The sequence below is a fragment of the Bos taurus genome, chromosome 10 (assembly GCF_002263795.3).
Source record: "Bos taurus isolate L1 Dominette 01449 registration number 42190680 breed Hereford chromosome 10, ARS-UCD2.0, whole genome shotgun sequence".
Classification (NCBI taxonomy): domain Eukaryota; kingdom Metazoa; phylum Chordata; class Mammalia; order Artiodactyla; family Bovidae; genus Bos; species Bos taurus.
Genome location: NC_037337.1, coordinates 79657303 through 79685136, shown reverse-complemented (window position 1 = coordinate 79685136; position 27834 = coordinate 79657303). Strand labels below are relative to the sequence as shown.

The window sequence follows — 27834 nt, the reverse complement described above, 5'->3', positions numbered from 1 at the left end:
AGGAAGGCAAAGAGAAGACAAAGAAGTAACAGTAGAAATGAAAACAGGGAGAGGGGGTAGAAACACATTCAAACAAGATTTAAAGATGAGAATACAATGAAAAACTTTATGACAATAAATTTTAAAACTTAAAATGGGCAAATCTCTAAAAATATCATTCAGTAAAACTACTTAAAAAGAAATAAAAAACCTGAATAGTCCTTTAATCATTAAAGGAATTTATTTCATTGTTTTAATTTTCCCACAGGGAAAATACTAAGATCAGACACTTTTCCAGGAAACTTATATCAAATTTTCAAGAAACAATGTACAAACTATTATAGTACATAAAAAAGAGAAGATATTCCACAAATCATTCTATCAAATAGCTCAAAATAGATCACAGAAAAAAAAAACTCAAAATAGACCACAGACTGTATGCAAAACCTAAATATAAAACTCTAGAAAAAGATATAGCAAAAATCTTTGTGTGCCTGGCCAGACAAAAAAAATTTACAGAGTTGACACCAAGTATAAAGGAAAAAACCAACAGACTAGACTATAAAATTTAAAACTTCACAAGCTGCCATTAAGAAAATAAGGAGAGAAGCCATAGATTGGACTGCAAATTATGTATCTGATAAAAGACTTGTATCCAGAGTATACAAAGAACTCACAACTGAGTAACAAGAAAACAACCAATTTAAAAACAGGCAAAAGATTGGAACAGATATTTCATTTCTAAAAAACATACAAATGGTTATAAGTGCATGAACAGGAGTTCAATGTCATCAGTCACTGGGAAAAGACAAATTAAAACCACAATGAATACTATTAACATTCACTAGAATAGTTAAAATGATAAACAATACTAAGTGTTGGTGAGGATATGGAGAAATAAACTATCATGCACTGCAGGTGAGAATGTAAAATGGCACAGCCACTCCAGAAAGCAAATTTGGCAGTTGCTTAAAAAACTAAACATACACCTAGCATATGATCTAGCCATTCCACTCCTAGGAATCTAACCAAGAGAAATAAAATCCGACATCCACACAAAGACACGTCATATTCCCGATAGAAAAAACTATAAACAATCCAAGTGAACATCAACTAACAGTTGGATAAACAAAATGTGTTATAACCATACCATGGAATAACATTAATGTTGCTGTTCAGTCACCCAGTTGTGTCCGACTCTTTGCAACCCCATGGACTATAACACACCAGGCCTCTCTGTCTCTCACCATCTCCCAAAGTTTGCCCAAGTTCATGTTCATTGTATCCGTGATGCCATCTAGCCATCTCATCCTCTGAAACCCTCTTCTCCTGCCCTCCATCTTTCCCAGCATCAGGGACTTTCCCAGTGAGTCAGCTGTTCATATCACATGACCAAAATACTAGAGTTTCAGCTTCAGAATCAGTTCTTCCAACGAGTATTCAGGGTTGATTTCCCTTAAGATTGACTGGTTTGATTTCCTTGCTGTCCAAGGGACTCTCAGGAGTCTTCTCCAGCACCACAGTTCAAAGGCAACGATTTTTCAGTGCTCTGCCTTCCTTACAGTCCAGCTCTCATAACCGTACATGACCACTGGGAAGACCACGGCCTTGACTATATGGACCTTTGTCAGCAGAGTAATGTCTCTCTTCTCAATACACTGTCTAGGTTTGTCATAGCTTTCCTGCCAAGAAGCAAACGTCTTCTGATTTCATGGCTACAGTCACCAGAGTGATTTTAGAGCCCAAGATCAGCAAATTTGTCACTGTTTCTACCTTTCCCCCTCTATTTGCCATGAAATAATGAGGTCAGATGCTATGATCTTTGTTTTTTTTAATATTTAGTTTTAAGCTGACTTTTTCACCCTCCTACTTCACCCTCATCAAGAGGCTCTTTAGTTTCTCTTTGCTTTCTGCCATTAGGGTGGTATCATCTGCATATCTGAGGTTGTTGATATTTCTCCCGCTTCTCTTGGTTCCAGCTTGTAACTCATCCAGCCTGGCATTTCTCATGATGCGCTCACCGTATAGATTAAACAAACAGGGTGACAGCAGACAGCCCTGTCATACTCCTTTCTCAATCTTGAAGCAATCAGTTGTTCCATACAGGGTTCTAACTGTTGCTTTTTGACCTGCATACAGGTTTCTCAGGAAACCGGTAAGATGGTCTGGTAATCCCATCTCTTTAAGAGCTTTCAACAATTTATTATGATCCACACAGACAAAGGCTTTGGTGTAGTCAATGAAACAGAGGTAGATGTTTTTCTGGAATTTCCTAGCTTTCTCTATAATCCAGTGAATGTTAGCAGTTTGATCTCTGGTTCCTCTTACTTTCTAAACCCAGCTTGGACATCTGGAAGTTCTTGATTCGCATAATGCTGAAGCCCAGCATGCAAGATTTTAAGCATGACCTTACTAGCATGGGAGATGAGTACAACTGTCCGACGGTTAGCACATTCTTTAGCACTACCCTTCTTGAGAACTGGGATGAGGATTGACCTTTTCCAGTCCTGTGGCTGGAGTGATATTAATATTACTCAACAATTAAAAGAAACAACCTTCTGATACATGTTGCTACTGCTGCTAAGTCACTTCAGTCGTGTCCGACTCTGTGCGACCCCATAGACAGCAGCCCACCAGGCTTCCCTGTCCCTGGGATTCTCCAGGCAAGAACACTGGAGTGGGTTGCCATTTCCTTCTCCAATGCATGAAAGTGAAAAGTGAAAGTGAAGTCGCTCAGTTGTGTCCGACTCTAGCGACCCCATGGACTGCAGCCCACCAGGCTCCTCCGTCCATGGGATTTTCCAGGCAAAAGTACTGGAGTGTGGTGCCACTGCCTTCTCCGTAGCCTGCCAATGCCAAGAGGCACCCAATGTCTCCTTCGGGAACCGACCAGAAATGGGCAAAGCGTGTTACAACATGAATGAACCTTAAAAACATCATGCTATGTGAAAAAAAACAAACACAAAAGACTATATATTATACAATTCCATTTAAATGAAATGTTTAGAAAAGGCAAATTTATAGAGACACCAAGTAGATCAGTGGATGCCTAGGGCTGAGAATGGGAGTAGGGATTAACTATAAATGGGCACGAGGGAATGTTTTAGGATAATGAAAATGTTCTAAAAGTGGATTGTGGTGATGACTTACTATAAATCCCCTAATACAATGGAATTATACAGTTACAAACATTGACTTTCATAGTATTTAAGTTGTACATTAATAAAATTACTTTTTAAATAGCCAAATGATTTATTAAAAAAAAAAAAAAAGAAATTGAAGCTCATTAGTAATCAGGAAAATGAAAACAAAGACAGGCAGAAATTAAGAAGTCAGATAATACCAAGGCAAGATATGGAGCAAGAAGTATTCATGCACATCACTGGTGGGAAATTAAACAGGCACAACCACTCTGGAAAATAATTTGTCCTGATTCTGCAGAGTTACCTATGTACATACTCTATAACTAGCCATTACTCCAAGGCAAATACCCTCAACAGGGACCAGACAGTAAATATATTAGGTGTTTCAGACCGTGAGATCTCCGTCACAAGTACCTCAACTCTGTCTTGTATCTCAAACAAAGCCACAGACAAAATGTAAACAAATGAACATAGCTGTGTGACAATAAAACTTTATTTACAAAAAATAGGCAGCTAGCCAGATTTGACCACTAGGAAGTAGTTTGCCAGTCCCTGCTATAGAGAAATATTTGTACGTGTGACCCAGGAGACATGTACAACACTTTTCATAGGACTTATTTATACTAGCAGGAAACTGGAAACAAGCCAAATGTTCATTCACAGAAAAAGGGATCAAAAAAAAAAAAGGCCAGGAGTATGATATAGCAATGAAAGTGAATTATATTCCGGCTACTTGCAACAACATGGATAAATCTTACAAAATAATATTAAGTGGAAAAAGCAATTCATAGAAGAGATATGCTATGATTTAATCATCAATATATGATGTAACAGAGCTCAAAAAGCAAAACTAAATAAAATGCTAAATTTCCTATGTACATGGGTGATTAAAAAAAAAAACTACAGGTATAAGTAAACACTGGGGAAAAAAGCATAGGAATGGTAGAATCACTGGGCTGTACACATGACACTAATATTGATATATCGTTAAGTCAATTCTCAACGATATTCAACTATATCGTAACTAATTCAACTATATTGTAAATAATTGAAGTATTCAACTATACTTCAATTTTAAAAAACTACAAGAATGGCAGAAATTCAGGATGGAAGTTACCTCCCAACAGAAAGCCAAAGATAGGATCAGGGAGGAGCCCACAGTTAATTTCAATGATTTTGGTATTCTGGGGTTTATATTGGGGTCACAGGCTCATAAATGTTTATAATTTATACATGCAGGAAGTATTTAATCTTGTATACAGAAGATATATGTTAAATTTTATTTTTAATAAAAGGTAAACAATCTCTGTAATCAGCTGAAAAGTCCCAAAAAAGACTGCAGAGGCTACCTGTGGATGGAACAGAAAGTAAAGAACTTGCCACTAATAAGCTATCAGGGTATTTATATTCCATGCCATCCTATCAGATCACGAAAACACAACTCAGGGCTTGTAACTACCTCTTGAATTCGAAAAGAATTGATAAAAGCTACATGAAAAAGTTGAGAAAGGTCCGTCTAGTCAAAGCTATGGTTTTTCCAGTAGTCACGTACAGATGTGAGAGGTGGACTATAAAGAAAGCTGAGCACCAAAGAATAGATGCTTTTGAACTGTGGTGCTGGAGAAGACTCTTGAAAGTCCCTTGGACTGCAAGGAGATCAAACCAGTCAATCCTAAAAGAAATCAGTCTTGAGTATTCATTGGAAGGACTGATGTTGAAGCTGAAACTCCAATACTTTGGCCACCTGATGGCGAAGAATTGACTCACTGGAAAAGACCCTGATGCTGGGAAAGGTTGAAGGCAGGAAGAGAAGGGGATGACAGAGGATGAGATGGTTGGATGGCATCACTGACTCAATGGACATGAGTCTGAGTGAGCTCTGGGAGTTGGTGATGGACAAGGAAGCTTGGCGTGCTGCAGTCCACGGGGTCACAAAGAGTCAGACACGACTGAGTGACTGAAACTGACTGATGTGAAAAAGTATTGAAAACTACACCAAAACTTAAAAACATAAAAAAGTATTTGTTGGTTAATCATCTTGAAGTTCAATTTTTTGTTATCTAAATAAGTAAGTTTATAACTATGGCTCACAATTGTTATAAAACTTTTTTTTCATAGACCTATTTCAAGAAAGATCTAACTAGAGTGCAAAGATTATGGAAGATAGGATTCTGGCACCATCTGGTGGCAGTGCACTGCAACAGCAGATTCTAATTTCTTTTTAAGATCAACTCTTTCACTGGTTCATTTACTAGGCAAAGAACACATATTTTTAAATCTTTCTTGGAAGTCAGGAAATAAAACAAGGCTTACTATCTAAAACAGGTTCTCTATCTTCCAAGAAAAATATCTACAGTTAAATTTATGCCTATCACAATGCTTTAAGCATCTACTCTTATTAAAAGTTTGATTCACGCATCTATGCCCCTAGAACTCTCAGGCAAGGAGGCCCTCAGGACTGCACTGGTAAACACAGCCTATGGAGTCACCACATCAGGACCAGTAAGCACATCAATGCAGTTTTCAGGGAAAAAACCTGTTGTTGTTTTAAAATATCCTCAAACTCTTGACACTCCATTCAAAACGTAGAGCTTAATTTGCCTTTCCTTGAACATGGACTGGACTTAATGACCTGCTTCTAAAGAGAAGAAAGTGGCAGAAATGATGGTGTGTAACATACAAAGCTAAATCATCAAAGGAATGGCCATTTCCATCTTGCCTGGGGGAGTCAGCCATCGTGCCACGAGGAGACTGAGGCAGCCTGCGGGGAGCTCTCCAGGGGAGAATCATGACCTCCTGCCAACAACCAGCACCAACCTGCCCCTTCGCACCCCTCGCCAGTATCTGCAAGCTAAGCCAGTCCCAAAGAAACAGAAATCACTGTTTACTGTCGTGGAAGCCACTTAGTTTGTGGGTAGTTTGTTATGTAACAATAAATAACTAACACAACAACTGATTACTTCCTAGAACCAAATTTTATCTTTAACAGGGAGTAAAAATAGCTCATTTCAGCATAATACTAAAATTTACCTGCACATTAATAAAATTTCAAATTTTCTTCCTAATACACTAAATAGGGATCCTGTTCTAATTCCCCCCGAATTGTTTCCTATTATTTCATAATATTCAATTTCTAATTCAGAGGAACAACCACCCAAGTAGATTTCAGTCAGTCAGCAAAGATTTTTAGAACATCTTCCTTTTGGTATACTACACTAGTACCACCAGGGACTGAGTGGAGAACCCTGCCCTTGAGGTACTTACAATTTAGATTAGTATTCATGAAATAATTTATATATCTTAATTATATTTTTTCCCCTGGTTCTGAAGGTTCTAGGTCAATGTTAGAAGGTTTGGAAAGTGTCTTCTTTACCTCTGTGAGGGATCCACAAGCTACACCACCATGCAGGGCTTCATCCAAAGCAGACAGGGTTGTAGACAAAAATGCTGATGAGTGAGCAGCACACCTCTGTGTCTTTATCTCATAAGCCTGATCAAAGAAGAAGTTAAGTTCTTTTCAACCTCCATATTTATTCAAAAACATAAGCCAACTCCAAATTCAAATTTTAGCAGCTAGAACCCAATTCATGTTTTTTTCCTTCTATTATTTATTCTACAACTATTTACTCTGTACCATGGACTGTGCTGGGCTTCCCTTGTGGCTCAGCTGGTAAAGAATCCACCTGCAATGTGGGAGACCTGGGTTCGATCCCTGGGTTGGGAAGATCCCCTGGAGAAGGGAAAGGCTACCCACGCCAGTATTCTGGCCTGGAGAATTCCATGGAGTGTATAGTCCATGGGGTCGCAGAGTCGGACATGACTGACCAACTTGCACTTCACATGGACTGTGCTAAATTTGAAGGCTGTGATATAAAAGACAGAGCCCCTACCCTCACAGGACTTATAGCCAACTAGAGACTATGAAACCAGGACTAGAAAGTAGGCAATTACAATACAGTTAAACACAAGCTACTGTGATAGGGCAAGTGGAGACTGGCAAGTGGATTTGTCCAGGTCAAATCACCTGATCTGGATTTTGTGATCAAGGGAAGATCTGGATGTCTGAGCTAAAACCTGAAAAGGCTATGAGATGGGCAAAGGAAATGTGCATGTTCCTGCCAAAGAGACAAGAATGTAGGAAGAGAGGTCAAGGAGCAAGAAATAAGAAGTGGAAACTAAGGGAAATTGCAAAAAAGAAAGAGGTGATTTAGAATGGCTGAAAGATGGAGCATGGTCGTGAGATGGCATGGCAAACGATGAGGCTGGAGAAATAAGCAGGGTCTGCATCAGATGAACCTTGCTGAAGTGTAGCATGTAGGCTGAGAGCAACAGGGAGTGACATGATCAAGCTACCATTTCAAACCAAGCTTGGTATGTGAAGAACAGCCTGAAAGCACGTGGTGTGGACTAAGATACGGCCCCTCAAAAGAAAGCCGTATCAAATCCTTGTGATGTCACCTTAGTTGGAAAAAGGGTCTTTCCAGATGTGGTTGACGTGATTACATACCTACTGGCAATGTGTAAGAATCTCTAACAATAAAAATTACTAGTATTAAGTTGCCCAAATAAACTGAGGTCAAGCCACAGAATTACAATTATTCATTCACTCATTCATTCAACAAATACAAATTAATTGCCTACTGCATGCTATATAATATGATAAGCTCTGGGAATAGAGTGGTAAACCAAATAGATATAGTTTCTACCCACTTACAGCTTACAATTTAATAAATCTGGTCTCAAATCCAAGCTCTTCTGCCTCTATGAGGACACAGGAGACCAACATATTAATACAGGGTTGGCCAAAAACTTTTATCAGCAACTCCACCAGTTTTCTTCTTCGGTGGCTGCTTCTCAGATCCATCGTTGTCTGATCTGATCTTTTAATGCTGACTGACTCGGGACTTGGCCTCGGGCACACTTACTCTCTTACTGTGCATACTTTCTCAGCAATCTCCCATCCATTTTCATGGTTTTGACTACCATATTCATTCCGATGACTCCCTAGTGCACACTATCCTTCAAGCTTAGGTCCACATATTTAACTGCCTACTTCACATATTCATTCAGTGTTTCACAAGTGCCTAAATTCAACAAGTACTAACAAAACCATGATCTGCCTCCCTCAAACCTGATCCTCTTCCAATATTCCTTATCTCAGGAAATGGTACCATGCCGTCTCTTAGAGCAAAATCAAGGAACCAAGGAATCTCTGACCTTTCCTGTACCTCACCACCTCCCACAGACAAATCATCACCAAATCCTATTCATGCTGCCTCCTACATATCGCTCACAGTAACTGACATTATACCATTGGCATTAACACATGGACACTAATAGTCCATGTCACAATCTGTCTGGAGTATGGTCACAGATACCTAACTAGTCCACAAATACTTGCTTGTTCCTTTTCAATCACTTGTCTATGTTTAAAGACTGAGTTTTTTAAAAACACATACTAGATTACTCCCTTTGATGACTTATCATTGTTCTCAGAATAAAGTCCAAAATCCTTAACAGGCCTGCAGGCCCCAGTGATCTGACCCTGCTTGCTTCTCCAGCTTCATCTCTTGCCCCTCTCTTCTTTGCTATGTTCACTCAGACCGGCCTGACCTTCTTACCATACAAGCAGCATTCTCCTGCTCTTCACAGGGTCTCTGCATTTCCCACTCCCACTGCTTGCAAGCCCTTCCCTGTTCCCCTCCCTTCCCAATCCCTTTGGCTGTCTCTCTCCTGTTCATCCATCAGTTTCAGCTGAAGTGTTGCTTCCATGAGGGAGCCTTTGCTGACCCCTACACTAAGTAATGTCCCTTTCAGTTCCTAAGCTCTTTGTATTTTCTCTGATAGGACTTATCATTACTACAATTAATTGATCATTTACACAATTGTTTGTTTAATGTCCAACTGTTTCCACTAGACTGTCAGCTACACAAGTGCAGAAAACTTTATCAATCATCTTCACTACAGTATCTCCAGTACCTGACACATCCATGGCTGGCACTCGATAAATATTGGTTGAAGGAATAAATGACTGAATAAATAAATTAACAAAACAAAAAATCTTTGTGAGGGAATGAACTAAGGCTAATCCAATATTTAAGGCAGGACTCTAAAGAATGACTGTTACAAAAGTAAATGTGCAACAAAGGAGAAAGATGGCACCTTGCCCTGGCGACTGGGATGGCAGTGACACTGCAGCTGAAAGTGGTGAAGGACGTGGAGATTGAAGGTGAATTTCCTAGCCATCATCTCCTGCTTAATTATCCGACTAGGAATACGCAATACATATTGAATCACAGATGTCAAATTAAAAGGTTCTCTTGGTACTTTACAACTTTCAAAATAGTGACAGTTAATTTGAACCTCCTAATGAAATCATCACATATGATTTTAACTCTTTAACTTATCCCATAAAACAAAGTGAGCTGTTCAAAGCTACCTATCTTTGTTGAAACCAATGACAAAGCTAAGACTAGTGCCCATCTCTAATTCCAATTCTAAATCACCTTCTGATGATTCTGCCTTTAAAGTATTTTCCTGAGACCCACAAGCAAAACCTGAACAAAAGAAAATGCTCAATCTGTTCATTGTTTTCAAAGTTTCAAATGACACTAATATTCCTTCCTTCCTCCTCCACAGAGTTGGATCCTCCTTTATTGCTCAGTGGTTACCAAATTTCAATATAACATAGTAAGTAGTTTACAACCCACACAAATAAATACATTTACAAAACACTGGACAGACTTTCAGGTAACTCTTATGCTGAGAAAATAAGACATTTTCTACCATGCACTAAACCTACATTTTGAAAAGCTAAAGGCAGGACACAGAAAGTATGAAATAATAGTACAACTTGATTTGGGCTTATTTCAAAAGACTTTAACTCCTCTCAGGAGTGAGGATAAGTTTTAAAGCATTATTCATTCAATCAAAAGTCAGTGTAAGTCCAATATGCATACTCTGAGATGTAGAGTAAATGATGATGGTAAAAGTTAGTATTATAGAGAAAGGGACATTCTAAAATTTCCTAAATATACTCTAAATGAGTATATTATAGTTTAACCATGAGGTTCACAAATCCTTCCCAAACAAGTAAAAGAGAAAGATGACCTTTTGAAATAAAACTGCCAGCTACAGAGAAAAAAAATTCCTGTTACCTCTCATTCCCGTAACTGTCTCCCATGAACTTATAAAGAACATAAGTTTATTCTCATTACAGGACTAACTCTTATGTTGTGAGGGTTGGTATTTTTGAGGTGTTCATCTCTATTTTTGCTTTTACCTTATCCCCTAAAAGATTTTAAAGAGAATACAGAAGCTTTTCAAAATAAAAATCATAACCAAACCATAACTCTAAAATACATATATACCGTTTGCATCTGTGGTGCACAGGCCCTGCTAACCAGACACAGAAGTTCATGGACACCTTGATAACTAAGGCCAGTCATCTTCATAAGCTCCAGTGGGGAAAGACACAGAAAGTCCTAAAAACATAAAGAGACTATTTTAAATATACATGTATAACAAAGATATTGGAATTAAAAGGAAGCTTTCAATTGACACTGTCCATGTGTAAATAAAAGCATCATTTATTGTAGATCAGTTTGTATGTTTCTTATAGTATTTTCCTCCTACATATTCCTTAACCAGAAGATATGACATAATCTTATCTTCTAATTATCCAACTTAGTATATATCAGAGGACACACCAAGTGAAAATACACAGCAGCAGAAATCAGCCCAAGTGGATATGAGCACTGCCCCTGTGCCCAAAAGTTTGGACACAAACAGACACCCAGAAATGAAATCCGTTTCATCCTAAGCTATAAGATCATTCAGAGGAAGTATTTAATAATTGAGAGAGAATAAAACCAACTATGGACTGAAATGTTAAATATCATATTTTTAAGAGTGTTTCAAAGTATGAACACGAAGGTTATCCAATGTATAACAGAGAAAGCAAAGATAGCATTAACACACAAAACAATTGGAAAAAAAAAAAAAAACTCCAGCATTCTCTAAAAGTCCATCTTATCAAGGATTAAATCCTAATGTAAAATGTTAAATCTAATTTAACCTCCTAAGAGGGATTTGCTTTACTCTTGTGTTTAAATATACAACATCACTCCACTGATAGAAAAATAATCCTAAAAATTTTTCTTGCTTTCATGAGAAATTCTCCATTTTGAATACTGTCTCCTCATTTGAGTCATATTTCTCATGTAACTACAGAATTTCTTTTACAAGGACAAAACTTCTCTAGAATCCCAAATAAATGGCCAGGTGTATTTCGCCTTCTGCCATGAGCATTCTCCAGACCCAAGCCTAACTAAAATGCAAAACTCTTGAAATGAAATCACATTTGGAAATACAAGGTAAGTGGTTTGTTATTTTGAATTAGCAAGCGCCATCATTTATCTTTTTTTTTAAACCTAAATGTTCATTCAGATGCAATTAAGAATTATTGGGAGGGACGGTCAAGAAGGAGGGGACATATGTATACCTATGGCTGATTCATGTTGATGTATGGCAGAAACCAAAACAATATTTTAAAGCAATTATCCTCCAATTAAAATAAACACGTTTTCTAAAACTTGAAGCAAAATTTTTTTAAGAAAAGAGTTATTTAGGTACACTTAAGATTAATTTGCACTTAAGGTTTCTCACTGAGAAAAATTAAACAAATTGTACCTGACAGGTAACGATCTGATGTCTGTTCAGACGGTCACACAGCTCTTGCGATAAACCCACTCGTCTTAGTTTCTTGCTACCCATGCCTCCAGGTGCCGCAAGAAAAAGAACCTTGAAAAAACATTGGGAAATAGCATAAGCAGTAGCAGATGGGCTATCCACAACACTCTACAAAATAAAACATTTTTCAAGCCTCTCCATATATAAAATGAAATGTATGGTATTTAAAATATTACTGATAAAAGAAGGCTATAAATCTTTCTAAATACTTTAAATGGGGGAGACTACTGTTTGTCAAACATGGAAAGAAACAATGTAAGAATCTGCATTTCACAAAAATTCTGTAAAAACTTATTACACAAATATAATAATACCAGCATCTGCCTCCAATGCCGGAGACCTGAGTTCAATCCCTGGGTCAGGAAGATCCCCTGGAGAAGGAAATGGTAACCCACTCCAGTATTCTTGCCTGGAGAATCCCATGGACAGAAAAGCCTGGTAGGCTACAGCCCACGGGGTCACAAAGAGTCGGACATGACTGAGCAACTTCACTTTTTCTTTCTTTCTTAAGATTTTCAGTTCATCCATAAACTTTATTTGGATGTGTAATTAATACAAATATTCCCAAAGAGCACTCCCAAAACATCTGCTTTCATTGTACTGAAACAATAATAAAGTTATTGACCACCTTCTATATATCAGGCACTGTTTCAAAGCTTTACATCAATTGCCACATTTAAGCTTCTCAACAGCCCTATAAGAAGGTTGATGATGGATCCCATTTTTACATATGAGAAAACCAAAGTCTGGAAAGGTTAGCCATTCCACTGTTACCAAAAAAAGTAAATGGTAGATCCAGAATTTGAACCCAGGAAGTCTGACTCTGAAGCCTATCCCTTAGTCAGTACACTCTTCTACAAGTCCATAATCATACTGAACCTCTCTTTTAGGAGTCAGAACAAACATTCTGAATCAACTGAGATTTTGTTATTTCAGGTGTTATTTACAAACTGAAATTGTTTTTTATTATAGTAGCTGCTCATATTCCCACATGCAATTAAATTTCACTCTTGCTGTTGAACCCTGTAAGGACTAAATGAGGCTCATGAAATATGTGCCTTCAGAGAGTTAGAACAGAATCACTGTGATTCTCTTAATTACACAAACAAAGGAGAAGCTGTATTATACTCAGATGGCAGAATATCCTCTGGATAAAATAGAAACAGGGACTCTTCATTGTTCCAGGAGATAAAACAATAAAATGATCAGAAAAAGAGTCACATTTGGGAACTAAACTATTCACTGAGAATGTAGATATTTATTTCCAATACCATGGCCCAAATTTCTAATCAGATTAACACTCTTTCTCTCTCCCTCATCTTTCTCTCTCTCACACACACATCCCTCCCACAATCACAAAATAAATCCTTCTCATTTTACTCAAAGGGAATTTGTCAGTGTTGGGTTTTGTGTCTCCAGTAGAAAGTTTACCAAGTGACATCTGTTGAATCATTGCCCAGGGTCTTCACATACCAGGTAGCTCTGGGCAACGACATCATTTTGACTAATAAATTCAACCCAAAAAGGAGAACAGGGCTTCTCTGGTGGCTCAGTGATAAAAGAATCCACCTGCCAATGCAAGAGACGCAGGTTTGATCCCTGGATAGGGAAGATCCCCTGAAGATGGAAATGGCAACCCACTCCAGTATTCTTGCCTGGGAAATCCCATGGACAGAAGAGCCTGGTGGGCTACAGTCCACGGGGTCGCAAAGAGTCAAACACGACTGAGCGCACACACACACATCACTTGCCTAGACTACTCATATTGCCTCTGGTCACTCCCTGCCCTGCACACCCACCCACCAACCCACAAAAAAATAAATCGTTTGTTCCTTCCACAGATGCTTCTTAAGCACACATTCTGCTGAGTGCTGTGGCACAAGAATCACTTAAGTATATTTCTCCCCTTTGGAAACTCACAGTAAAAGATGAAAAGTAATACATACACAAATAATTAGTCATGTAGCAAGTACTGTCATAGGAATTTAAATGTGCTATGTCAACTCACTCCGGTATTCTTGCCTGGAAAATCCCCCTAGGCAGCTACAGTCCACAGGGTGACAAAGAGTCGGACACAACAGCAACAAGAACACACACTCAGATGGAAGCAGAGAGGAATAAGCACCAAACTGACCCACAAGTCACAATCCTGTCAGAGGTAGCCTCCTAAAAATGTGCTCCAATCCTGTCGCTCTCATCCTTTCAAACTGCCCATGGGACCGTGAGACCACAGGATAAACTCATTTCTTATGATGGCCTAAAGCCTCTTGGTAAACTGGTCCCTCACTTTCCTCTTATTCATATATCAGATTGCAAGGCCCAGATTCTGACCTTTCTGGTAAAGTCACTTGCCTCCCAGTACCTTACTTTGCTCATCTGAAAAACAGACATCGTGTAAATATCTACTTTGCAGGAACGTAGTGAAGGTTAGAGGATGTGGATGGTGCCTGGCTCGGAGTGCTAACAATTACTATTAATTCATTCAGCAAAACCAGCGTTTGCAACCTCAGGTGACCTGCCTTCCAGCCATAACATTAATAGGTTACATAAGCGCCATCCTGCCTCCCTGATTTTCCTCCACAAAGACTTCCTGCTTACTCTGTTTCTCTCCAATGTTCTCATCCCATGGTGTACTCATTTGTTCGATAATCTTATTAACACATTGTTATGGCTTGAACGTTTGTTTCTTCCACGTTAAATCCATGCTCTGCGTATATGTGCGAGTGCATGTACACAAGGGTGTGAGGGAAGAAGTTCGATCCTGGAAAGTGAATGCTCTTCTTATCAAAAGAAAAATCCTCACAATAGAAAACTATGAATTAACAATCATAGCTAATATTTCTTGAGCCCTTATTACATGCCACTTTTCCAAGAACTCCGATTTTTACCCCATTTTATAGTTTGATATTGAGGCACTGGGAGTTGAAAAACTTAAGCAAAGCCTACCTAACATCTAGCACAAGGTGGAGTCTGCATTCGAATCCAGGTATCTGACTCCATATTCCACACTATTAAGTACCTCTAATTCAACAACACCTGAAGACAAGAAGACACTCAACTTTCCTTAATGACAGGCTCTCCTTCCTAGACCTCAAACTGCCCACACGTGGGAAGATGGATGGACATCAAGAGGCGAAAACATCACCCCAGAATCCCTTAACAATAGCTCTTCCCAAAAAGGTGCAGCTTCCACGCAACCCCCACAAAGGAAGACCAGACCCCCTAAGATCTGAGGCTGGGATCAAGTTAAGATCCCAATGTACCTAAGGGGGCGTGCGCCTGCACCCAAGAGTGGCTCTCCACTCCCCCGATATCAACAACACGTCCCCAGAGAGGGAGCAGGAAATAATAAGCGCACCCCATTCCCTCAAACCGCCCGCAACAGGAAACTTTCCAGTACCGGGTTCTGCAGCATCCAACTTTCAAAGTTTCCCCTATCCCTTACACACTTCCCCGCGGAAAGTGAGGAAAAGTAACAACCGAAGCCCTGATTGGGTCGTCACCCTGGGGAACTATCCAATAAAAGGTAGGCACAGGCCCAGGGCGGCTCCGCTGCTTGCTGGGAATTGTAGTTCACACTCTCCAATACCTGTGAGTCGCAATCAATTTCCCATTATACTGATTATTAAAATCCGGTGGAGGAATATCAGCAAGGAGAATACGATGCCAGGAAGTGACTTTCTTTTAATTTTCTATTCTTTATTTTGTCACTTCATTTAAAAACTGCTTGCTGCTGCTAAGTCACTTCAGTCGTGTCCGACTCTGTGTGACCCCACAGACGGCAGCCCACCAGGCTTCCCCGTCCCTGGGATTCTCCAGCCAATAACACTGGAGTGGGTTGCCATTTCCTTCTCCAATACATGAAAGTGAAAAGTGAAAGTGAAGTCGCTCAGTCGTGTCCGACTCTTAGCGACCTCATGGTCTGCAGCCTACCAGGCTCCTCCGTTCATGGGATTTTCCAGGCAAGAGTACTGGAGAAAAACTGCTTAATGGACCAGAAAGACAAGTTAATTTTCTGAGAATAGATGAGAATCCACCAATCATCCAAGTTTTGGAAGAGAACTTTTGGTTTGCTTTGGTTTTTTCTCCGCCTTTGGTGGTGAAATAGTTTGGAAAACATTGAATGAAACTGCTCAAGCCAAAAACATGTAACGGGGAAAAGTCCTAGTCTATAGTTGAAGAACATGACGGAAACCAGAAAGTTCAGTATAAAAGCAGCTGTGATGAGGAAACCTAGTAAATTGTTTTAAGACTCAATTTCAGATTATTATATTTGAGAATGGCTTTTTGCTAATTCTTTGCTCTCATCTCCCCTGTGCATACCTCTGTCTTATCATTTAGCCCACTGCATCCTTACTATTGACCTGCACCCCTCAGTAGACTGTGATCTCTTTGAGGATAAGACCGTACCTTCTTCAGCTTCTAAAGTAGAGTCTAGTGCACAGTTCACGGTTGTCGGTTCAGTTCAGTTGCTCAGTCGTGTCTGACTCTTTGCAACCCCATGAACTGCAGCATGCCAGGCCTCCCTGTCCATCACCAACTCCAGGAGTCCACCCAAACCCATGTCCATTGAGTCGGTGATGCCATCCAGCCATCTCATCCTCAGTCGTCCCCCTCTCCGCCTGCCCTCAATCTTTCCCAGCATCAGGGTCTTATCAAATGAGTCAGCTCCTCGCATCAGGTGGCCAAAGTATTGGAGTTTCAGCTTTAGCATCAGCCCTTCCAGTGAACACCCAGGACTGATCTCCTTTAGGATACACTGGATGGATCTCCTTGCAGTCCAAGGGACTCTCAAGAGTCTTCTCCAACACCACAGTTCAAAAGCATCAATTCTTTGGCGCTCAGCTTTCTTTATAGTGCAACTCTCACATCCATACATGACTACTGGAAAAACCATAGCCTTGACTAGACGGACCTTTGTTGACAAAGTAATGTCTCTGCTTTTTAACATGCTGTTTAGGTTGGTCATAAGTCGGTAAATGAGCAAATACATAACGGGAGTTAAGCAGAAGGAACCGGAAATTCAGAACGTAGGGTTCTGGAATTATAAGGGAGTCCAAGTGGTCGGAATAATAACGGAGGACTTAAGTCGCCTTGGACTTCCCTGGTGGCTCAGGCGGAAAAGCATCTGTCTATGATGCGGGAGACCCGGGTTCGATCCCTGGGTTGGGAAGATCCCTTGGCGAAGGAAATGGCAATCCACTCCAGTACTCTTGCCTGGAAAATCCCATGGACGGAGGAGCCTGGTAGGCTACAGTCCATGGGGTCGCAAAGAGTCGGACACGACTGAGCGACTTCACGTTAAATCTCCTTGATCTGGGTATCCCCAGGGCGTGGCAAAGCACTGTCACTGGCTGGCGCTAGGCAAACGCTAACTTCAAACTAGGAGGAGAAAAGAAAACAAAAGAAAAAAGATCAAGGCACACAGCTATTCCTGCCACTCACTCCATCGAAGGCAAAACGGAAGGTATCAAGCGGAGGAACTGTCAGAACTATGAGGGATGGTCCTAAGGCACGTATCTGGTATCGCTTTCCCAGCTGGCTGGCTTCCTCGGGGCCTGAGGTAGAGTCACGTGACCCAAACAAATATGGCGCTTTATTTGCATCTTTCCTCCATTGACCAATTACAGTAGCCGATGTCAATCGTCATTCCCGCCTCCCCCCTCCCCCCCTCCCCCCCTCCCCCGCCCCAGCCTGCCGAACAAGATTTGTCACCTGACTCGGCTCAAACATGGCTTCGCTGGAAGATGTACAGATTTGGGCACCGGGAGCTGGTGAGTGTAAGGCGCCCCAAGAAGGCAGGAGCACTCTCCACGATCCCGGTAGAAAGCATCCCTGCGCCCCAGTCCCCACCGCCCTCCAGTTCTGACCCCGATTCCTCTCCTGATCATCAGTACTCTGCCTTAAAAGAGGGCTCAAACTAGGGAGGTTCCTGCTGAATTTCTCATCTTTAGGGAGGCGACCACCTGGAGATTCGGGGCCGGATTGGGCATAAAGTTCAGGAGGAAATAAGGAAGTGGAGTTTTGGGTCTGCGTCGCGGGCTAATATGACGATTAATATTAATCAAATATTGGATGCGCCTAGAAAGATGGGATCCACCCCTTGTGGAAAGGTGGAACTTCTCAAAAAGAGAGACGGTAACATGTCAAATTAGAAAAGTAAGTCCTGCCTTTCCTCGTGCGAGTAATAGTTACTAGTTTGTCTTATTCCTTCCTTTTCTTCTCTCTCGGATGTGTATTGTTTCTAGGAGATAGTCCACAAATGAGAAAAAAGCCGATGTGTTTTGTGTAATTCATCTGTTTATATCTCCCTGCACTCTGTGCTGGGGAAAATGCACCATCCATTTGGAAAAGAAGAAGCTGCTTCCCAGAAGCAGCTTTTAGGATTTTTCTGTGAGTGCCTTCGGAGAGGAGAATGGGAACTGGCAAAGGCATGCGTACCTCAGCTACACGAGGCACAAGGGGATATCCCAAAGAAGGTGGAAGATATACTTTGGGCGCTGGTCCTGTGTCCCAATCAGCTGAGGTAAGGGATCTCTCGCTTCCTGCCATGCAGTCAACAGGACCGGAGAGGAAAGGTTCAATACTTGAGCTCTGGTCCACGTACCTCACTCAATCACCTGTGAAGAATTAACAAAGGCAGATTGTATTTCACTTGTTCTGAAATTTTACTTCTATAATATTGATACATGCCTGTTTATTACTTAATCAGTTTGGCTTTGAACTAGCATCTGAAACTGCATTTAAGCCTGGAACCAGCATTTCATGTTTATTATCATTAATAATAAAGCATTTTCTTTGCCTCCATAAGAGCAAATCCTGCTCCCTTCTTGCTTGTGAAATTGAAGATACTGTTGTAGCTTTAACAAAGGACCAGAAGTGAGTTCACTTAAAGCTTTTTATTTTGAAATAATTAATTATAGACTCACAAGAAATGCATAAATGATACTAAGAGTACCCTTTCCCCAACTTCCCCCAATTGTGACATCTTATATAACTATAGTCAATATCAAACCAAGAAATTGACACCAGTACTGTTAACTAGGTGGGGGCTTCCCTCATGGCTTATTGGTAAAGAATTCGTCTGCCAATGCAGGAGACTTGGGTTCAGCCCCAGGGTCAGGAAGATCCTTTGGAGAAGGAAATGGCAACCCATTCCAGTTTCTTTCCTGGGAAATCCCATGGACAGAGGAGCTGGCAGCCTATGGGGTCGCAAAGAGTTGGACACGACTAGGTGACTAAACCACCACCACTGTTAGCTAGACTACAGCCCTTATTCAGTCTTCACCATTTTTTAATCTGCATTCTCTCTCTTTTTTTTTTTTTTGGCCGTGCTGCACTGCATGCAGGGTCCTAGTGCCCCAACCAAAGATGGAACCCACACCCCATGCATTAGAAGTGGGAGTCCCGACCACTGGACCACCTGGGTAGTCCCAATATGTATTCATTTTTATGTGTGTAGTTCTGTGCATCTTTATCCATTCTTAGATTCATGTAACTACCACTATAATCAGGCATCACTGCAAAAGAATTCCCCCCCGTCCCTGGGACTACCTGTTTGTGCATTGATTCCTTCCTTGTCCCCTGGCAACCAATGTTCTCTGTGTGAATGTTGAAGTCCTTCTTAGCAGTGCTATTAACAGTTAGTGGTAGAGGAGTTAAACTTCAGTCTTTTCCCTCATTTTTCCTTACTCTGGCAATTATTTATAAGAAAGTATTGTATTACATATAGAATGGAGATTTACATGATTCTTTTCTTCCTTTTTTTTTTTCCTTTAAATTTGGATTCTAGTCAATTACTGTCTAAACTACTAACTTCAAAGAAAGGCTTATGAATTCCTGTAATTCTGTTTTTTATGCTAAGTCGCTTCAGTCACGTCCAACTCTTTGCGACCCTATGGACTGTAGCCTGCCAGGTTCCTCTGTCCATGGAATTCTCCAGGCAAGAATACTGGAATGGGTTGCCATTTCCTACTCCAGGGAATCTTCCAATGCAGGGACTGAACCCACCTCTCTAATATATCCTGCATTAGCAGACAGGTTCTTTACCACTAGGGCAACCTGGGAAGCCCCAATCCTATTTTTAGCATAGAGTTAAATTTTTATGAACTTTCTGGTTTCTTTGATTACTTGATATCAGTTTCTATTTCAAGATTTCAAGTTTTCTGTTTCAGATAGCTTTGCTTTTATGGCTTTTGATGGAATATTATTTTGTTAAAAATAAGAAAGACTAGATAAGGAGATAGAGATAGAATTGAGACCTTTTCCCTTTTTTTTTTTAAGTGAATGCTGCTAGTTCTGTTCTGATTCTCCCTTTACTGATCTGTCACATACATTCAAAAATTTCTCATTAGGGCGATGTCTTATCTGTTCAGGTGTAAAACAGACTGAGCAGTGAAATCTAAATTTTGGATCACAAAGAAGAAAAAATAAGTAGAAACTCTTTGTTTAGATTTTTTTTCTTCTTTTTACATTTTTCAGATGTGGACAGGATATCAGTCCTCAAAGATTAGCCTGGGTCTGGCTTCTTGTACTGGAAAAATGGTTGGCCCTGGAAAAGGTAAATAGGTTTACATTTCAAATTTTCTCCTGAGGCCAGGATTGAAAAGAACTTGGAAGGAGTTGTGAAATTTCCCTTCTGTCTGCTGCTTCCTTTATTTTGAGGTTTGTTGTATTCCTTTTTCAGTATTGGCAGTGAGGTTGGCTTGAATATTTATTGATGTCTCCTTACCTAAATTCATTTATTAATTTACTAACTTGCATTGGCATTGAGTCACCAACCTACCATTTGAGGTGGTACCATTGTGTTAAAAACCACTGTGACTCTTGTGCTGGAAGAGAACTTTGGAGAACTCGGTGAAAGTGACAAGACTGTGAATAAAGTCTAATCCTCGTAATACTCAAATAATGGAGAATGGCTGAATCAAAACTTGGTTGTTGATACAAAAATTGTATTTTAACTAGTCCAGTACAGTGAAATCTTATTGATTTAAACATCATTAATTAATAAGTTAATAACTCACGTGACTGGAACTAAAAGTTACCAAATAAAAAAATGAATAAATTAATAGTGAAAGAAAACATAAGGAAGGGTTTAGGGTTTGTTTTTAAGAAAAATTACCGTTTTTAAAAAAAAAAAAGAAAAATTACCGTTCTTAGCTCTTTTGGAAATATGTGTTAATTATCAGAAATAAATATCCATTAAAGAAACTCTGAGGCAATTTTGTATTAAAGTTGACACTTTAAGATTTAAGTGAGGAACCTCTGACTCAAAAAAGAGATGACTGGCTCAAGGTCACACCATAAAGTTAGTTGGCAGAACTGGAGCCGGAACCAGGGTCTTCTGCCTCCAACTCCTCAGTCCTCTCCTTTTCCCACCTCAGTGTTATCTTTAGCCTACATGGACTGGAAAGTAAGAAACTGTAAATTATGTTTTCTAAATGTCTATAATTCAGCCTGATTTTCTTCTTCCCTTCTCTTGATCATCAAAATGAATTTTGTCTTTAGTTCCAAATTTGCCTGACACTTACCTTTCTTCACATAGATTTCAAAAAGTACCAGAAGTTACTAATCTAAATGCATTCATCATCCAGATTTTTGATAATGGACTAGCAAAGAGAAATGACAAAAAAGGTCAGCAGGAGAGGGAAGAAAGAGAACCGAAACTGAGAAATAATCAACCCCAGGGTGATTCAGAGTTGGCTATAGTTTCATATCTAAAAGAGACATCTTCAACTAAAATATCCAAAAGTATCTTCAAAGAGAAAAGGGGAAAAAAATGTCTTACTGTTACCAAGGACCTTTTCAGTACACACATGGAATTTGTCAAACCAGATGAACTTTCGCCTCACAGAGCATATTTGCTTACTCTATGCTAACTGGTGGTGGTTAAATTTCTGTACAGTTACTCAACCAGATCTGAAGGTGAATTTCACTTCCCTGGCTCCTTTTCACAGACTTAAGAGTTGTTTTACCCAGCATTGAAGATCATCTGGTCCTTAAAGCCCCAGTGCCTCAGTTATTTAAGCAGTTTAGGGAATGTTTTAAACTTTATACAAGGACCTCAGAGAATTTTAAAACTTTATACAAGGACCAAGACTTGAAATGCATTTCTGGAGTAGTTCTACAAAGCCAGTCTTTATCCTAGACCAGCCTTCATCTTCTAGGGACTTGCTGGCAGCTCCTTCTCCTGTCTACCACCTGCTACTGAAAGCTCCTTTTTAATTATTTGTTGAAACAGTGATTCCATTTTCCCTTTCCTTCATCCATTTTTGCCTTCTGCCTTTTTATGTTTTATCAAGTGAACAGCATAATGTTCACAGCCTGCTGCTTCTAAAAGAGGAAAAATGGAAACAGCTCCCATGTCCACAGTCCAGAACTGATTAATCTATTTGTAACATACCATGGCACTATTAAAATTACATGGTGAATGAATTTTCAGTCTTGTGGAAGGATATTTGTATTCTGCTATGTGAAGAAAAAGAAAAAGCTGTTTAGAAAACAGTGTTTGTTATGCATGCCTATATGCATATATAGAAAATGGTCTGAATACTCTTAGAATACAGTTGTCATTATAGTTCTCCTTCAGTTGAAAGAGTTGGGGTATGTGTGTGTTGTGAATGTGTGTTTTCATTTGCCTGTTTGTATTCTCTGATTTCTCTACATTGAATGTGGCCTTGATTTTCTAATAAGAAAATCTGTGCCTAGAAACATTGGGCAAATTCTTGCCTGTTTTACAAATGTTAAATGTTTATGACCCTGCAGAGACATAAAGTAACCTCACCAGTAGAAAAATACAAGCTAGTCAGTCTTTAGGACTTTAAATGAAAGTCCTAAAATCTTAACCAGTTCTTTTATTAAGAGCCTGCTCTCTGGCATTATCTATTCCTTCCTCCTAGTCCTCAATGGAATCACTAACTTTCAGCTTGCCAGATGAATTTTCTTTATCACCTTCCAATCACTAGCATTATGCATGCATTCAGGTGGCATAGAGCATTAGGGGAGGGCATGGTAAGAAGGATTTTGGACCAAGAACATACTAGATCTTATTAGCCTCTGATGTAATGAATGACACACGAATAAAGTAAGCATGCTCTTATGTTCTAAACTTCGCTTAATAGACACACAATCCTGCAGGTGCTTCTTGCCTTGACTTAGGAGACTTTTCAATAAAACCCATCTTCTGGAAGATTTAACCAGCTGCAAGATTTACAGGTGTCTCTAGTTTTAAAGAGTGCTTGTCAGGATTAGTCCCAGACTTTCATCTTATTTGAATTTGTGCCTAGAGAAAGGGGAACTATCATTTTAGTTTTAAGGACCAGCTGAAGGGAAGTTACTGTGAAATAAGTAGGTACAGAATAAATCAGAAGCTTTCTCTTCCCTTATGCATTAATCTCTGATGACATGTCTCCTTAACAAACATCTTCCTTTTCATGCTTGAAATGACTGGAAAATACTTCCTAATCATTTCATCTTTACTGAAGATTGTGTCTTAAAACATCCCAAGGCCATAGGTTTGTTGATTTAGCAATTAAATGAGATTTTTAAAAGCATATGAAAACTTGGCATGTAGTAACTGGCACAGAATAAGTGTTTCATGAACATTAGATCTCTCCCCCTTTAATTTTCTAACTAAAAATGGAAATTAAAAATAGGGGGTTGGTCCAAAAAAGGATCATGTGGGCCATTCCATCCCAACTTACTCATAACTGGGTATTTGGGACACCACAAGGAAGATTCTTGGAGAAGGTCCTCAAGTTAGGGAGGGAAAAAATCACATGAAACGAGCAAGCCTTGGCATTTGAGGCTGATCAGTGTGGGATCTCAGTGTTAGTATTTAAGGGGAGTATATGTTCAGTTTAGCTGTTTTTGTTTATAAAGAAAAGTGTCTGAATGAAAACATACCTAGAAATGTAATGGTCATAATGGTCAAAAGTATTTTATCAAGAAAGAAAGTAGTTTATCTTAGAGAAAACAGCAGAAATAAGCTGAACGGGAGAAAAGTAAGTACTTACTTATAATTTTCAGCTAAAATATAGTCTTTTTTTTTTTGGCTGCTCCATGTGGTGTGTGGGATCTTAGTTCCCTGGCCAGGAATTGGACCGAGGCCCACTGCAGTGAAAGCGCTGGATAGTCAGGGAATTCCCTTAAATCATATTCTTAATCTCTATGCTCCTTTGTATGATTCTTCTAGAAGTTACTCCCAACTGGCTTCCGGAGAAAACTTGAGTTTCTTTTATTGTCAGAAGACCTCCCAAGTGACATCTCAGAGGACATCCTCAAGGTGAGAAAGAGCCCCAGCTCTGTCTTCCCAGGTGTGCAGTCACTCAAGAAGCCCAGCTTTCAGGGATCCAGCAGAAACAAGCCCTCAGGATGCTGGCTGTTCACTTTTCTCAGGCCAGACCAGGGGGAGGCCCCTTGAAGGAAATTTACAGATAGGGAAATCTTATCTAATTGTAGACTTCCTAGAAGTGTTTTGGCCAGAAGTACTAAGTATAGCTCTGGAGAAGGAAATGGCAACCCACTCCAGTAGTCTTGCCTGGAAAAATCCCTTAGACAAGGAAAAAAAAAAAAATCTTTTTTCTGTAACAGGTGCACTGAATATGTTATAGTTAATCCTCACAACCACCTTCTGGGAAGAGATTCAGAATCTTAACTAGATCTGTCCTTTAGTGCATGAGGGATGCTCTGAGGCTTAATGCTTATTTTCTTCATGACCTGGCCACCAGCTAATGAAAGACATATTTACAGTAGGATTTAAGGTAGGGACTTTCACTAGGACTCAAGGTCCTTTGACTGTCTCGGAGGCAGGTAATGAAGAAGTATCCCTGAGCACCACCCACAGGAATGAAGAGTGGGAAATAACCTACCAAACAAATTATAGGCTCCAGAGATCTTGCCTTTTAAAGACTACATACAGTCTAGTGGGGGAAGAAGGAAATACGTGCATAGCACAATTATGTACTAAACCATATGGTACTGAGCCCCATAAGGAGGGAGACTTGTGTGGGTTGGAGGTACTGGGGAAGGTTTTATGGAAAGATAAAAAAATGGGTTGTATCTGCAATGTTATGTGGCAGCCTGGATAGGAGGGGAGTTTGGGGAAGATTGGATACATGTATATGTATGGCTGAGTCCCTTTGCTGTCCACCTGAAACTATCCCCAAATTGTTAATCTGCTATACTCCAATATAAAATTAAAAGTTGAGAGAAAATAAACAATCAAAAAGAAAAGAACAGGCTGTATCTGAAATCTTGCTTGGGATTTAGATCCAGGGTTAAAAACTAGTCTGTAGTGTTCTTTTAAAAATTGAATTTAAGTGCTTATAAAAACTTGTTACCTGGTCTGTGAGCTTGCAGTCCCTGATTTAGTGTGACAGTGTACGTTTCAGGGGCAATGGGGGTAGGGGTGTGGATAGACTAGCTTGAGGATGGAGGCCTTGGACAAATCTCTCTTTGCCTCAACCCCCTAGTTAGAGGACACCTTCAAAATGAGGATAATAGTAGTGTCTTCTTCCTAAGGTGGTTTTAAGTATTAATTTTTCTGTCTAAAGAACCTGGCACATAGTAGCGACTACAGAAACCTTTGCTACTGCTACTATTGTATATATCCATGCATGTGTACACTGAAAGGAGGGAAACATCGAGGCTTGTAAATGATGACATTCTGGGCATACCACCCATCTCTCTCTTCATCCTCTATTTAGGAGCTGTATGCGGTCTTAGCACAAGACAGAGTGGACCCTGTGCTTGATGGAAACCTGAGGCAGGAGAGCTGGCCACCTCGACTTAGCTCAGAAGCTGTGTCTATGCTCTGGGATCTCTTGAGGGAGGCCCCCCAGGTCGCACAGGCCCTGCTGGAGCTCCTGCTTGGGGAGGTTGATGGTGCGGGCCTCCGAGGCTGGCCTCTGCAGAAAGCACTGGTGGACCTCATTCGGAAGGCACTGCGAACTTTGCAGGGCCCTACCGCCGCTCCCCCAGGGACAGTCGATGCCATCTACGGGGCTCTGCGGACGCTGCGCTGCCCTGCAGAGCCACTCGGGGCTGAGCTGCGTCTCCTGTGTGAGGAGCTGCTGGAGGCCTGCAGGTCCGAGGGGAGTCCCCTGAGGGAGGAGCGGCTGCTGGGCTGCCTGCTGCACAAGGCCGGGCGGGACCTGGTGTCCCTGTACAGCCACACCTATGCAGAGAAGGCCACGCCCTCAGGAAAAGGTGTGTCCCTGCACAGCTTCTGTGTTGCCAATTCCACCCTGTCCAACCCCTCTGAATCCCTGTCTTCTATGTTGCTCTGGAAATCTAATGGGAAAAGCTAAGGAAAAATGGGCAAGGGTTCTGTAAAAATAGGCATCTGTGCTTTGTGAAAGCACGGATTTTGTAGTCCAAGATGGAGTGATGGGGGAAAAATGACACACTAGCAGGAAAGAGGTGGCGCTAATGGGAAAAAATCCACCTGCCAATGCAGGAGCCACAAAAGTTGCAGGTTCAATCCCTGCGTCAGGAAGATCCCCTGGAGAAGGAAATGACAACCCATTCCAGTATTCTTGCCTGGGAAATCCCATGGACAGAGGAGCCTGGTCAGGGGAGCCATGGGGTTGCAAAGAGTTAGACACAACTGATGAATTGAGCACACACACCGAGAGAAGAAAGAGTCTTTAAGATAGAAGTGTAGAAAATCTGGTGTAACTTTCTGAAAGAATGAACTCTCACATCAGTTGGGCTGTCTGTGTTAATTTTCACTCCCACCAGATCCTCTTGATCCTGAGCGGGCAATGCTAGCCTTGTTCTCCAATCCTGACCCAGCCCACGCCTGGAAAGTGGCCTATTTCTATTGCCTGAGCAACAGCAAGCACTTCCTCGAGCAGATCCTGGTAAGTCAAACTCAGTGATTCTCCATCACACAAGTTCCCAGGGATCCTTACCAGGTTTTTTTCATTCTTCCTTTCTTGCCCATTCATCTGTCCAATGCAGAGCAGTTTAGTGGTAAGTCATCTAGTTTGTGTCCCTCTCACAATTCCAGAAGGCTCTGAGAACCAGTATCATTCATATTTAGAACTACCAGCATTTCATTTCATATCTGTCCTTGGGCAGGTATGTGTAAGCTTTCTGGAGAGCATGAGGAAGAAGAGACAGTGGCAACAACACGTCACCTAATTAACAGGGGAATCTAATTACTCTACCCTTCTTCCATTTGCAGCTGAGCTCCAGTTTAATTCAACAACTGTTTATTAACTTAGTCTATGTGCTACATCCTATGCTAGGATCTGGAGATACAATAGAAGTCAGTCCCTGCCTTCAGGAAGCTTACCATCTAGTATTTTTGTAAACATTTTATAAACAACTGGCCACTTCTGGCATTGTTGGAAACCTCCCTTCTAAATGGAAAATCTTCTCACCCTGATGCGCAGCAAGTCCTCTAGCCATCTCCTTTGGCTTCCAGGTGACAGCACTCACCCTACTGAAGGAGGAAGACTTCCCAAGTCTTGGCTGCCTGCTCAGTAGAGAATTCAGGCCTCTCAGCAGACTGCTTGTGCTCCTGGGCTGGACACACTGCCAGAGCCTAGCGTCAGCCAAGAGCCTGCTCCAGACACTCCACAGGACCCAGGTAACTCACGCTGCAGCCCAAGCTCCTCCAGAAATGTGTGTGATGAGGCTTTGGGCTGGGGCAGGGTCCTGAAGTAGGTCACAGCCTTTGACCCCAGGGGCCCGAGTCAGCATCTCTTTCTTCTCCTGTATCAATGCAGGACCAAGGCTGTGATAAGCTCCTGAGGGATGCCTGCGATGGGCTGTGGGCTCACCTGGAGGTCCTGGAGTGGTGTGTGCAGCACAGCAGGTACGGTTCTGTACCGCCAGCCCCCTTCCCACCACTGGGCACACTTGACCCCACAATCTACGCATGTGGCCTTTTCAACACATCTTCCCCATAAATGTCTTGAGTTGACAGTATTGACCCACAACAAGTAGTTTT

General features: G+C 40.8%; 2 protein-coding genes across 11 annotated transcripts in view; one reads left to right on the top strand and one right to left on the bottom strand.

Annotated features, from left to right (window-relative positions):
* Nucleotides 1-17546, bottom strand: part of RAD51B (RAD51 paralog B) — a 736621-nt gene extending 719075 nt beyond the window's left edge. For 2 of the 8 annotated variants that reach the window (XM_024997835.2, XM_059890659.1), the window contains exons 1-4: nt 15274-15337; nt 11814-11924; nt 10493-10606; nt 6496-6612 (exon numbers count right to left, since the gene is read on the bottom strand). In XM_024997835.2, coding sequence (XP_024853603.1) covers nt 6496-6612; nt 10493-10606; nt 11814-11924; nt 15274-15288 — 357 coding nt within the window. In that variant the 5' untranslated portion in view covers nt 15289-15337. The other 6 variants (XM_024997840.2, XM_024997841.2, XM_024997838.2 and 3 more) reach the window with 5 other exon arrangements.
* The window catches only part of ZFYVE26 (zinc finger FYVE-type containing 26), a 68042-nt gene continuing 57702 nt past the window's right edge, over nt 17495-27834 (top strand). The window contains exons 1-8 of one of the 3 annotated variants that reach the window (XM_005211968.5): nt 17591-17647; nt 18122-18399; nt 20355-20433; nt 24067-24156; nt 25580-26081; nt 26616-26737; nt 27307-27471; nt 27611-27699. In XM_005211968.5, coding sequence (XP_005212025.1) covers nt 18206-18399; nt 20355-20433; nt 24067-24156; nt 25580-26081; nt 26616-26737; nt 27307-27471; nt 27611-27699 — 1241 coding nt within the window. In that variant the 5' untranslated portion in view covers nt 17591-17647; nt 18122-18205. Of the gene's footprint in view, nt 17648-18121; nt 18400-20354; nt 20434-24066; nt 24157-25579; nt 26082-26606; nt 26738-27306; nt 27472-27610; nt 27700-27834 lie in introns of all 3 variants that reach the window. The other 2 variants (NM_001205789.1, XM_024997474.2) reach the window with 2 other exon arrangements.